The 14,389-nt window shown below is 40.1% G+C and overlaps 1 protein-coding gene across 1 annotated transcript; it reads right to left on the bottom strand.

Moving 5' to 3' along the window:
* On the bottom strand, window positions 1-2,972 carry LOC103722165 (trans-cinnamate 4-monooxygenase-like). The gene is made up of 3 exons (XM_008812616.4): window positions 2,112-2,972; window positions 1,701-1,834; window positions 1-811 (listed from the first exon to the last, which is right to left on the bottom strand). The coding sequence occupies exons 1-3, from the start codon at window positions 2,894-2,896 to the stop codon at window positions 213-215; spliced, it is 1,518 nt and encodes a 505-aa protein (XP_008810838.1). The 5' UTR covers window positions 2,897-2,972; the 3' UTR covers window positions 1-212.
* Window positions 2,973-14,389: the final 11,417 nt, after the last annotated feature.

Raw genomic sequence — 14,389 nt, forward strand, 5'->3', positions numbered from 1 at the left:
TCAATAAAGAAGAGACCTTTAAACAAAACGGTAAACCCTTGAATATCTCATACATTCTGTAGTACAAAATGACAGCTTGTTCTTGCAATTTCTCCATAGATAAATATACAATCTCAGCGAGAGTCACAATTTTTTTCATATTTCCCACCAGCCACTGCAGAATTGAAAGAGAAGACAAACAGAAGAACAGCACAGGAATAGAAAGCAACACCTTAAACCAATCTAGGCTTGCAGACAATGGTGGAGTGCTTCAATATGTGAAGACTGAACTGCCCTCCCTTCTCAGCTGTGTCGATCTTGCTCTGCCCCGGTGGCGGCAGTAGCTCGAAGTTCTGAACCAATCGGCCGATGGTGATGCCGAGAATTGGCAATGCAAGAATAATCCCCGGGCAGCTCCGGCGACCGACGCCGAAGGGCAAGTACCTGAAGTCATTGCCATTGGCTTCCACCTTGGCCTCCTCCGCTAAGAATCTCTCGGGGCGGAACTCGTCGGGGTTCTTCCAGTTGTCGGGGTTGTTGGCGAGCCACCAGGCGTTGACGAGGATCTTGCTCTCGGCGGGGATGTCGTAGCCACCGAGCTTGGCGTCGTGGAGGTTCATGTGGGGGACGAGGAGGGGGATGGCCATGCGGCGGCGGAGGGTCTCCTTGATGACGGCCTGGAGGTAGGGGAGCTTTTGGGTGTCGGGCTCGGTGATCTGGACGCCGGGGCCGAGCACGGTGTCGAGCTCCCGCCGGAGCTTGCGCTGGATCTCCGGGTGGTTCACCAGCTCAGCGATGCCCCATTCAATGGACCACTGCGTCGTCTCGATGGCTGCATGCATGCACAGCGGCAAGAGGAGCAATTATCGCATGGACGAGGTCCAGTGGACCAATCCAAATCTCAAAGTTTATATACGGTGGATAACAGGCACTCCTCATTTGATATTGAATTGTTTAAATAAAAAAATAATGTGGAGAGTCCTATGTGGCAGTGAATGATTGGATAGGCTTGGTAGCATCAATCTACCTCCACATCAATGGATGACAGTTGAGTGATTATTTAAAACTTTTCTTGGTGAAACTTCAAGATTGAGGTCTCTTTCACTTCTATAATACCTTCCTTGCTTGCTCATGGATAAGATTCCAGAATGATCGGCGGTAAGGATTACTACGTTGAAAACCATAGGCCACCCAATTGGATTAATTGCTATTGCTTCAAATTTTTCCTTCTTAATCAATATTTTATACAAAAGCCAAAAAATAAATGACGAAAATAGTTTAATAGAGATTGGGACCGATCTGTCTTACTGGTATGTTTTTACAGCACCAAGCTGTATTTCATATTTGCAGCATGATTTGAGTAAAAAGAAAAGTGGGGTTTGCATGAAATATTTTTATAGTTTTAACCTTACAAGAGCCTTATAAGTCCTCAGATTGGGCTTATATAATTTATTAAAAAGCAATTTTTTATTTTTCAATTTCAATAGTGGTCGGGCCCACCGGTAGGACTTATCCATACATCATGTCCTCTTTTATTATCCATCTTTCAGACAGAGACATTGGAAGAAACGTATTACATCCACTTTTTAATGCACACCAGAAAAGTCTCTTTCCTTTTCTAATTAAAAGATCGTTTTTTTTATAAAAAAATCCTTCATGGTACCTTATATGTAGGATAAAGACAAAAATAAATATCCATGAAAAAGAAATTAGAAAAGTACCAGCCACGTTGATGTTCTCCACGATGTAAAGGACGTTGTCCTCGTTAATCTCTCCCTTCCTCTCCGCTTCAAGGATGTGATCTATGGCACACTTGAGCTCCACGTTGGTCGCCCCCTTTGTACTCGCCAGCTTCCTGTTCCATTTTTTTACCCACATATTTAAATGCTATCATCAATAATAAATAGAAACTAGCCTATACCAGCCTTATATCTTAGAAGGACGTAAATACGACTTTAGACGGTAGGAAAACAATAACAAATAACAAAGCCAAAGTACTGAGCCAGAAAACAAAAGGTGGCGACAGCCATCTACCAACGCCGAGCCGCATGAATCCAATAAATACCAAACATTAATAAAGTCCTAAAACTTAATTATAATATGATATAAGATAATAGGATATAAACACTAACTTTCTCTCGTCGATGAAGTAGGTCTTGAAGAGCTGGAGCCTGCGGTCCTTGACTTCCTGGCAGATCTTAAGGTATCCCTTCAAGAAGGGCCTTAAGATGGGAATGAAGTCCCCATAATTGTACTCAAAACTCTGAGCCAACCTGCTCCGCTCTCCATTCAGAGCCCTGAGCTTGTTGAAGAGCGGGTCATCCTCGCTCTCAAATCGCCGGTCGAACATAATCCGGAACATGTTGTTGTACATCATAAGTTGAAGCCTTCTCCTTAGCACGATCCCCTCGGTGGCGGCTTTGGGGTTGGCCATGACGTCCTCGACCACCCGGCGGGCCTCCTCCTCCCAGCCGTGCCGGTTCTGCTGCACCACCTTGTTGGTGAAGAAAGGGACGGTCATGATGCGGCGCATCTTGCGCCAGTGCTCGCCGTAGACGGTGAAGACCATGTCCTGGCCCTTGCCGGTGAAGATGTCGAAGACGACGTTGCGGGTGCGGGAGCCGAACTCGACGCCCTGGGTGTGGAGGACCTCGCGGGCCAGCTCGGGGGACGAGACGACGACGAGGTTGCGCTGGCCCATGCGGAGGAGGAAGATGTCGCCGAAGCGCTTGGCGAGGGCCGTCAGGTTCCTATGGTTGAGGTCGTCGCCGACTTGGAGCCAGTTGCCGAAGATGGGGACGGGGAGGGGGCCGGGGGGCAGCTTGAAGCGCTTCCCCCGGAGCTTGGAGACGGCGATGGCGATGGTGACGGCGGCGAAGAGTCCCAGGAGGGCCTTCTCCACGAGGACCAAATCCATGGCTACCTCTCCAGAACAGACCAGAGAGCGAGAAAGAGAGAGAGAGAGAGAGAGATGAGGAAGTGGATGCAGATGGGGCAAGGCGGTGTGAGGATTTATTATTTATAAGTGGGGGGGTGATTGACGGAGGGACGTTACGCAATCGTCAGAGATGACGGAGTGAGTAGGTGAGGACGGAGGTAAGGTGGGAACGTGGGATGCGGGACACCAGAGGAGTGGTTGGCATTTCCATTGGGCCGTTTGGTTGGGTCAAGCTTGCGTACGTTTGATTGGTTAAGTACGTAACTAGAGAAAGAAAACAAATATTGTATTAAAGTTGGACTCTCTGGAGCCGGCTTTTATTTATAAGCACAATTTACAAGGCCTGCCTTGAGATAAGTAAGAAAAAAAAATAATAATAATTACAAGATTGATAATTGAAAGATTTTAGGAAAAAAAAAATTAGAAGACTAGTCATTAAAAGATTTTAGAAGATTGCATTTTTAGCTGTTGGAAAGATTGTAAGAGGCATGGCTGCTCATCTTGAAAAGTCTGTATTGGCATTTGCTGGTTTAGAAAACTAGCCGTTATAGCCATTGATGTGGGAGGAGAATTCATTGCTAATATTCTAGCTGTTGGAGAGATTGTAGGAAGTGTGGCTGCTCATCTTGGAAAGCTTTGCTGGTTTGGAAAACTAGCCATTAGAGTCATTGGTGTGGGAGGAGGATTCATCGCTAATACATAGCAATCATCATAAGTTGACCTTCAACTATTACATGAGATATCTACAGTAACAAATAATGGGGTGGGCAGTTTATAAATCATGCAAATTGCCCAAACTTCTGGGATGAAGCCACCTTTGGAATTGCATACTAGCAAGAAGATAGCATGGGATTTATAAAGTTGTGCATTGTTAGATACTTAATTAGAGTATGGTTGCTTTGTTAATTGTCGGATATGATATGTTTGCGTTCTCCTTCATGAGCACTTCTTGGAAGTCGTACTATTTTCTTTGGATGGTTATTCTAAGTTTTTATTGCATTGCTTTGGAGAGATGCAATTGAATATAAGTAGGGTGCATAAAGAGGTGGTGGAAGTTATGATTAAATTGGTTAAGATCACACGATTTTATGGAATTGCCATCGAAGTGAACAATCAAATTAGTCAAAATATTTTATCTTATGGGATAGTATGTCTTGATATATTCCTCTCAACTAGCTTAGGTATATTACTGTTGTATAATAAAATAATCTGATGCTTATTCTTAGTTATATTACTTGAGCTGATTCTTATAGTTTATTTATCAACAAATTTGATTTCTTTCTTTTCTCTGGTATCTTCGTGTTGCTGCAAACTCTTGGTTGTTTTGAAAAGGTAATGAAGTATAAAGTATGGTTACGAATTGGTTGTGTATGATGGGAGGATCGACGCTGATCTACATGATAGCAACTGCATGTAAGGTCAATGACCATTTAATGAAGGAAAAAATGTCTTGGGTGGTCATTGACTTGCATCAATATATTTTGCCCAAAATGTTCTGTCCACAACATTTAATCTAGATGTTGCAAATTCAACTGATGCTTAAACACGATGCTTCTTTAGAAGTGTTCGTAATCCACTTTGTGACAATTTCTTACATTTAAGAAAGAATCAGATACACCATCTTATTCTGAAGTTGTCTATAATTAGCTACAATAATGCAATGGTAAATAGAAGGATATAAATCATGTCATAATATAAAAGGATTGATAAGAAATACATTGGCTGTAAATTGGGGCTTGTCTCATGGTCATGTTTCTATGCCTAGAAACCAGATATATATGTTCTAAGCTCCAATCTTGGATGGTGCATTCTCAAGTATCTGGACTTGATCAATTATTATGCAAGTGGGTCTCTCTCCTTTCCTCTCTTTGAAGATATGATACGAATTTGGATATATCATCACCTAGCTAGTACCTTGTGAAATTATATATCCCTCATTCCATTCTGTACGGCAACCTTTAAGCTTTTGCTAACTCTCTCAAAAATAGCATGTTAGAGCTTTTATGTAACCTTTCCAAGACTATACAATGGGGCTTCACATCTAACTAAAAATAAGTGATGTGCAATATTATGAGATAACTATCTTCTAGAGAATCTGCTAATATTTATAGAGATTCTGTGTCCATCCCTTTCGAGTTCTGCTAATATTATCGCTCCTTCGTGAATTGGTATGCTATTTGATAAGAAACAGTTGTTGAATGTGAGCTGCCTACTAGCTTTCACCTATTCTTCTTGAATCTCATCAGCATAAACAAGGCATAAAGCACCCGAGGCATGTGCTATTGATCGCTTGAGTAGCTGTGTAATGCTATTATTTTGATAGGGTACTTCTATTTCTACAATGCACTGAAATCCTAATCATAACAGTATCAAATGCAAACATATAAGAGATGTATTTGATGCAAGTGCACATGATCTGCAACTTCAATCAATTGCTCTACTCATGATACCACTCAACTCATTCATATTTCTAAAATTCAACTGCTTAAGCAGCATGATAATTCCAATCATGCGATAATATATGTGTTGCCAGTATATTTATTGATTCGTCACTAATACTCAACTAGGTAATGATCTATCTGATGGGCTTGAAATAAGTTCGCTTTGGTATCCTAGCACAAATGTGGCTTGAAACAAGTTGCAGCTCATTCCAAGCACATCTCTCGTCCATTGATGAGAAAAAGTATATATGCAGTCATGTCATAGAAGAATTACAGAAATGCATGAGAGATACATTATTCTACTAAAATGCTTGAATAATTAGAAAATATAACTAAAAAGATCAGATAGTTGGCATGTTGTATTCTCGTTGCTCCCTTTGAATTGGCTCGTATAATGAAACAAAGTCAACTGAGTGATTTTTCAGTCATTTTTCTGAGCTACCATAGTATTGCTCATTATCATTATTCATCAGAATTCATGTCTTGAGCTTGAAATGATATTAATTGGCAATCAATGATTAATTAGAGATCTTGAGGTCGAAACTTTATACCAATGTTTAGGTAATCCAGTACTATACTATTAAATAAAACATGACCATAGCCCACTATCACCATGGCGTGAGCTGCCATATGCATGCCCACAGCTGCCATATAATTTTTGAGTCTGCCGTAAAACTTTGACAGCCACGAAATAAGGATCCCTTGGAATATTTTATGGTCAATTAGTTGCAAGTCATGGATGTTGTAAACAAGATTTTAAAACTTATCGGATAGTGGTGTCCTAATTCTCTATGGAATAGGTTAGTCCTGCTATCCTGATCCATCTTGATGTTTGATTATTCTTCTTTTCTTCAATTCTTTATTTTTTTTCTTTATTTATTTCATTCTTCTTTCTTATCATCCTTCTTTCCTTCCTTTGTTTGTTTCTTTTCCTCCTCCCTTTCATTCTTTCTTTCTTTTCTCTTATTCTTTTTTTAGCCTCTTCCTTCTTTTCTTTGTTCTCTTCTCCATTCCTTCCATTCTTTCTTTCTTCTTCTTCTTTTCTTTATTTCTCTTTTTTTTTTCTTTTTTTCTTTTCTCTCTTTCTTCTTCCTTTTTCTTTCCCACATGGATGCAAGCAGGGTATTTCCCATTAACCTAGAAAATTTCGTACTAGAAACAAGAAGAATTTTAATTATAGCATCTATAGGATGTAAAATAGGTTTTTTGAAAATCTACCCTTATCACGTCACATTTTTTAATAGGAATGAGATATAGGGCAGTACTGTAGGGATGCCCCTTATCTCATTGAAACTTAAAACCACCTTGGCTGTCAAAACTAAAGCCATGATCAGGATCTATGGATCTTTGATTCGATGCATTGCATTGTTGAAAGACATGCAAAGATTTTGACTTGGCCTAGCTCCAACTAGTACCATCCAACGTTTTTATTTTAACCAAGATCTCTGTTTGTTTCAATGTAGAACATCTTTCAATGCAAATCAATGAAATCCGATGCTATCAGATACTATAATACATTTATAATGATCAATATCTTTCAATCATTTTTTCACTTCCTTAAATAAATTTTTAATTAATAAATCTCGAATGGAATGTTTAAATACAATTTTAAATTTTAAATTTATTATGTAAATCTATATTTCAATTTAGACCTGGAAGAAATTGATTCACTACAAGTTTTCTCATTTATCATATCCATCAAGATAAACCGTGTGTTCATCTTAATCTCAATCATGCAGCGAGATAACAGATATTTTAAAGATTTAAAAACCACAGATACTATATCCAATTTGTTTGGAATCGGAGATCAAGACTACGGTGGTGGTGGCGTTATGGAGGGGGTAGGCGGGGGAAGAGCCGGGGTTGCGGTCTACCCCTCCTTGGGTTCGGTCACATATTAAATACTATTTTAGCTCACAGAGACGTGGCCTCCATTAACTTTGGCTGGCTTTACTGATAAAGACAAAGTAACGACCTGTAACCTCCTCCTCCTCCTTCTTCTTCTTCTTCTTTTTTTTCTTTTTTTTTTTTTTTTGATACGGATGTGAATGAGCCAATAGAATAATAAAAAAATCAAATATGGACTATAGACGGCTCAAAAAAAATTTCTAAAATGGCAAGCCATAAAGTAAGCAACCTAATCTGTGGCACCGAGCCACGCTCTCCCAGTACTAGCTTGTAACCATTCGGTGGCCATTTCTTTCCCCCGAAGAATGATTTTTCTGCTAATGAGGTGTTATACATCATATATCCTACACTTGCTTAAGGATTCATCATAGAGTATAAGCAAGATCATACCACCTTTGTCTACACATGAAGCTGCTATCTATTTCTTTATGCTTGACATAGAATATGCCGTTCCTTCGAGGTGGCTTCATCGTGCATGTGATGCTTAGATCAAAAGCAACAATGGGAAGGACAGATTACTCACATGATGGATGCTATGACACGTTTTTCAAGGAAATTTGCTGGTTGGTAGCCAACTCCTGGTCATGAAGCATCGAGATACATCAACTAACTGCAGATGTCATGCAGATAGATTCATTTTTTTATCAGCAAGTTGTTTAGTTTGGTGTCCATAATCTCAACTTGGCTCGGATTGCCACAAGTAACTTTTAGCCATGGCCTACGGCTCTTCTGGTTTCAAGTGCAGTTTCGGACTTGATGTATAAAAAAAAACTCTGTTATTCCGTCGTACGACTTTTTAAACTTCAGCTTCCACAGCTCCACCTTGTACCAACCCACGTGAATGCCGGTGCAACTACCGGTTTCCACAAATGAAGGATGCGCTGTCAAGTCCCGTGACTTAGGCCGTGGAATCGGGAACGGGTTGTAACTGTTACGAAAATCTACCGTTGGATCACCCACTGCAGATCTCTCAAAGCACTCCCGATGCGGTCTTTCATCACCTGCACATATCTCAAAGTAAGCAGTGGATATATTTTTTTTTTTGGTAAATCTGTATCTCACTATATATTGCGAGTACGCCTTCCAAAACATCAAAACACAAAATATAGGCTAGACCTTGCGAAATGCTAGTGGTGCCATCCCATAAAAAAGTTTCGGTGTAATGTGTTGCAAAGAAGGCGATCCAGTCAAATAGTAATCGTTTCAACAGTGGATTTACGTGAAAGAATGCTTATCCTTCTTTCCGGTAAAAGGCACGACCCTACCAGGAGATCAAGTATGATTATGGTTGGATATCCCACAAGGTGGGGGTTATCATGTCTTTCGCTACTCAGCTGCTCTGTAGCTTTTCAACGCTTCCCATGTTCTAAGAGAAGCAAATTAATCTGCTGATCTTTTAGCAAGTCTATGGGACCCCACTTTTGTATCCCAATGAAAAAAAAGTCTGCAATCAATCCAACTCACAACAATCTCTTTCATGGTATTTTATATATATTCTTCGGTTAAACCAAAGATAGACGACATATTTGTTAATCACCATACACTCTCCATGTATCTAGATCAAATCCACCTAACACTCAAGAAATTGAACAAGAGTTGATGCATCACAATTATCATTGTGCTGTGAGACATGGAACCCCCTCAGTTATAGTTAAGACTTTAAATTTAGATATTTCTGCTTACCCTACGAATTAGATATCTGTAGTAATCTTGATGTTGCCAAACTCTAGTTCAGTACTTCTTCCATTAATCATTATGACTGTTTTAACGTTAATGAACCCTTTATTTCCGAACGGGTCACTGCTTCCAGATGGTGTGTGTTGGGGGAAAAACCCAAGTCATGCCACCTCGGAGGCGCTCAACCGAAGAGTGCCGACCAGGGAGGCGCTCGATCAAAGAGCGCCAACCAGAGAGGCGCTCGACTAGAGAGCACCGACCAGGGAGGTGCTCGACCAAAAAGCGCCGACCAGAGAGGCGCTCGACCAGAGAGCGCCATCCAAAGAGCGCCAACCAGAGACACTCAACCAAGAAGCGCCGACCAGGGAAATGCTCGACCCCACAACAGGATACTTCGCTAAGCAACCGGCTCGGCTCGGCACCCGTGCCGAGCCCGTGCCTTAGCCAAATTTCCAGAATCTCCGCTTAATCCTCTAAAGGATCTGACAACTAAATACATGACTCCATCGCAATCTGTCGCCATTCCTAAGTCATCAAGGCACGTGATCTCCGCAGGCCTTCGGCACGCCCTATCATTAATGCATGTGACCCCCTCAGGCCTCCGATGCACTCAATCATTAAATGAACACGGCTCAAGATGATCTCCGAATCACTGAACCATCAAAGCGTATGACTCTCTCTGACCACCGGTTCACTCAGCAATCAATGCACTTACCATCTACGAACCCCAGGTCCACCACGGCCGGCGGTTCAACCACCCCAACGGGTCCGATCAACCGTGACAGCTCCCTGACTCCGGTCTGATCCGGCCTTATTCTCCACGACGCCATTAATGAGCATGATCGTGCCCAATTATCACAAAAGGAGACAAATTCCCCTGTCACCTCCCAGGTAACATAATATCTTTCTATAAAAGGGAACCTGGGGGGAAAGGGAGGGGGGGACACAAACGAATACAGAAACAAACATTCTCCTCCTTGACTCCTCCCACGTATTAGCCCCCTCTAACTTAAGCTTCGGAGGGCCGGCGCCGGAAAGCCCGGCCACCGGCTTTCTTGCAGGATTCTCCAGGAGGACGCCACCAGTCGACGCGCCGCCACCCACCGTCCCGGCAGCGGAGCTCCTCCCCTCTTGGTTCGCGGCAGCCCCCGGGTCCAATTTCCAGCAACAGTGTGAAATAGTGTACTACTCATCCGAGTTGCACCAGTCCTCAAATGCAGGATGGCACGACAAAAGACATTACTCGGGAACATTTGCCTCTTGAAGAGGGCCGGTGGCGGTGTAAAAGAGGAGTTGCTGGCTACTTCTCTATCATAAAAACTGCTAGTGGCTTCTTACGTGGCTAGACACTTAGAAGGTGCCTTATAGGGTTCATTTGGTTCCCGGAAAAAGAATGGGGGAAAGTATGGTCAACAGAAAAGTAATGAGATACCTCTTGTTTGGTTGGAATTTTCAAAGATGAGAAATGGAAAAGTTGTATTCCCATGAAAATATGATTCTCACATTTCATGGAAAAGTCTTTCCCATGAGAAACATGGAAAAGTTACTATCGGGAAAATCACTTTATTTTTATTTTTTCCTAAAAAGACCCTTCAGTATTAAAGAAGCATTAAAGACTTAATTTTTATTAAGGGCATAATAGGAATTATACATAACTTTTTCAGAAAAGTGAATGGCCAATCAAATATAAGCATTTTGGAAATTTGTCACTTTTCCATGGTCAACCAAACATGCCAAAAGTACTTTCCTATGCATTCTTTTTCTAGAAATTTGTTTTCCAGGAATCATATTCCTAGAAAGGGAAGAGCTTCCCGCGAACCAAACGAGCCCATGGATGCGGAGATAGAGCTGCCTACGGCTCTTCATGATATTTTATTTTTAGATTTTTTTGGATGTATCTGTACTTACGTACTGAGAGGTAAAAAAAAAAAAAAAAAAAAAAAAAAAAAAAAAAAAAAAAAAAAAAAAAAAAAAAGGGGAGAAGAAGGAGGCTTAAGTATTTTGAGACGCCGCCTAAGCCACAAAAAAAAAAAAAAAAAAAAAAAGAAAAAGAAAAAAAAGCAGTAGCAGCAGCAAGCAAGCAAGCTAATCTCGCACGGCTGTCCTTGTTGGGCGACGTCATTTGTGGGCCACGTGATGTCACCGCATGCATGAGCCTGACATTAGAGAGCTGCCCACCGGCACCCGAGATGGGAAGAATTGGTCAAGAAAGAAAGAAAAAAAAGTCGGAAATATTATTGCATAATTATATCACAACTAAGAATTAAAAAAACACAAGTTTGCAATTGAAATCGAATGATGACAACAAATCAAGATAAATAACAGGACTCGAACAAAACCGCTATCTATTGTTAAGGCTTTAGGATTTATGATTTAAGATATTATTTTTTTAATGAATAAAATAATACCTATTTATAATAGAATAACAATAATAATATTTGCTTGATTATTTTTTTAGAAAAACTATTAATAAACTGAATTATATTTTAAAAAGTTCTACTTTGATATATTTTTCTGTATCGATATTGAGTTATGAATTTATTCTTTTCACTAAATTTACACTACCACCTATTCTCCGCAGGGTTGAGTATATATACTTGATGGGATAATTAGTCAACTTAGTTAGATACCTGTAAAAATGCTTCATATAAAATAGTAAACTACAAAGGTGCCTCGTTGCTAAAATGATATATACAAAATTTTATATTAAAATATTTATTTTGTTTTAACCATGGTTATTTTATAATTCTAATATTTAGTTTACAAAAACAATATTTTTATGATAAAAATAATATGCATTAGATAATAGTGATTTCGAGTAAATAATGATATATATATATATATATATATATATATATATATATATATTGTTATTGCTAGCTGTTTTGGACTATTATGATGGCCAAAAATGGATGCACATATTTGTCATTTCCAAATTTGTCCAGCTAATGTTGAATCTTCAAAAAAAAATGGTTGTTGTCATTCAATAATAAGAGTTTTGAGGGGATTCGTTATCCAAAGATATTCGTTTCATCATACCTTGGTATTGTTTTTTTTTTTTTTTTCTATTGCAAGAAAGTAGTGTCTTAAGCTGCGAATATGTGGCAGGCAGATTAATTGGTGCTATTGAGTTAAAGCTCAAATTAAACCGAAAAATTTGTTTTGGGTAGATGGGAGGTATTTCCTACTGTGCGAGATCAAGAAATTTCATACAAGATCGTTTCTCCCCCAATGAGCAGCTCATCGAGAGAAATTTTGTACCAACTTCTACTCATATAGGCATTGAGCTCTTTGATTCAAGAAATTAACTATGAATCATATGTGAATATGAATAGATGGTGAAGAGTTATAATACTCAACAAATTGCACATTTGGTATTAGTTTGTGTCATATTTTGTACTCTTGATGGGGAGGGATTTGCCCGACCACCTCCTCTTCTATCAATTGTAGCCACCCTCTTATTTATAGAAAAAGTAGATGGATTGCTCCCGCTCGTTTGTGCATGTTTAAAAAATAGAATTTTCCGTCTCTCCTTGTCCATGGTGTTTTTTAGGAGTACGGTCCAGCCTGGCTTGATTCTTACAGCTCGGGCTGGAATTTTTGGCCCATCAAGTCGAACCGGGTTCCGCCTTTGTGTTGTTTACCCTGGCCCGACCTAAACTAATCTAGAAATACACACATAGGGCTCGTTTGGTTCACAAAAAGTATTTTTTTCTTTTAGGAATATGATTCCTGCAAAACAGATTTTTGAAAAGAGGATGTCTGAAAAAGTACTTTTGGCATGTTTGGTTGACAATGAAAAAATGATAGATTTTCAGAGTGATTTTGTTTGGTTGACCATCCACTTTTCTGAGAAAGTTATGTGTAATTTCTATTATACCCTTAATAAAAATTAGGTCCTTAATACCTCTTTAATACTGAAGGATTTTTTAAAAAAAAAATAAAAATGGAGTGATTTCCGGCTCACGGAAAAGTAATTTTTCCATGTTTCTCATGAAAAACACTTTTTCATAAAACATGGAAATCATATTTTCATAGGAATACAACTTTTTCCTCTTAATCCTTTGAAAACTTCAACCAAACAATAGGCATCTTATTATTTTTTTGTTAGCCACACTTTTTTCCAATCTTTTCCCGCGATCCAAACGAGCCCATAGTATTGTAAGTAGGGGGAACCACTTTTCACGGGTAAGTCCAATCTCTATGCCCCAAGCTCAACTGAAGTTATCATGGTTGAGCTTAGACTAGTCCAGTTATGGGCAAGATTAGCTATTGGGGAAGCGGATTGTGTTATAGCAAGATATATTCTGCTATTCTACTTGAATTACTCCGAGTTTTCCCCATTTTTTGCTAACTTCCAATACGAAACATTTTTTTTTTGTTCACAAACTTCTGGCCCATTGTAATCCAAACTTAAAGGAAAGCTTTTTTTGCCTGAAACAAGCCAGTCCAGTAGTAACATGACCAAGCCAATCAGTCCAGTAGAACACGTTCTGAATCAGTTTTCAGAATTTTTTACCCCCTAATTTTCATTATTAAAATACAAGTTCAATATTTAGCTTATTTTTAGGCGGCGGATGTAGGTATCTTAATATCTTATGCATTTGATTTTAGTAAAGTTCACCAATAGAGTGTCTATCTCATAAGGATTGATATCAATAGAAAAAAAGGACGTTCCATGTAGGGCTTGTGCACTGACCGGCTCCATGTAGGGCTTGTGCACTGACCGGCTCCATGTAGGGATCTATCTAGGAACTATGCGGCCTGTGTTACTTGGTTTGGGTACATTAGAAATTCCCAACAAGATATGAACAATTCATTAGAGGACACCTTCATCCTTGTCTCCTATCTCCATCATTGGATTAAGCACGGATCTTCTTTGGTGCATGGTATACATCGCTGAGTATTGTATAACTCTCCGTAGCCACTACATCACCCTATCATGGAGATAGATGGCTATCAAATGGAACAGCTTTACATGCCATACATGGTGCATCGCTGTTGATAACCATGCATCTCTTGATAAAGGCCATCGAGCACTGTACATCACTCTGCGGTGCAAAAATATGCACGGTATGGGATTCCGGGTCCATCGCGTTTCCCCTCCCTCGGCCACCATGTTGCAAGGTTGGGACAGCCATGAGCCATGGCAGTTGCATTGCAGCCATTGGTCCTAGCTTGGGTGAGGAGGTGGATCAGGTGCTCGGAAAAGTTGGATGGTTGGCTGTGGCCAATAGCGATGGGAACCATGTTGAATCGTTTTGCCAACCAAATGGGCTTTTATCTATTGGTGGGTCGGCAGCTGAGTTGCTGAGGTGACGTTTGTTTGTGAATGGGCGAATTTGGGAGGCGGCCCATTTTGACATCTGGGAGCCAAATCACTCTCACTCCCCCGCGAGCGCGACCAACTGCGGAGACGTTATGGGGGTAGGTTTCAGACACCTAA

This window comes from Phoenix dactylifera, chromosome 13 (genome assembly GCF_009389715.1).
Source record: "Phoenix dactylifera cultivar Barhee BC4 chromosome 13, palm_55x_up_171113_PBpolish2nd_filt_p, whole genome shotgun sequence".
Lineage (NCBI taxonomy): Eukaryota > Viridiplantae > Streptophyta > Magnoliopsida > Arecales > Arecaceae > Phoenix > Phoenix dactylifera.

Coding starts and splice junctions, on each gene's coding strand:
- LOC103722165 (XM_008812616.4), bottom strand. CDS start 2,896: ATGGATTTGGTCCTCGTGGAGAAGGCCCTCCTGGGACTCTTCGCCGCC. Junction 1,835..2,111: donor TACTTCATCGACGAGAGAAA/GTTAGTGTTTAT, acceptor AAAATGGAACAG/GAAGCTGGCGAGTACAAAGG. Junction 812..1,700: donor GGAGAACATCAACGTGGCTG/GTACTTTTCTAA, acceptor GCATGCATGCAG/CCATCGAGACGACGCAGTGG.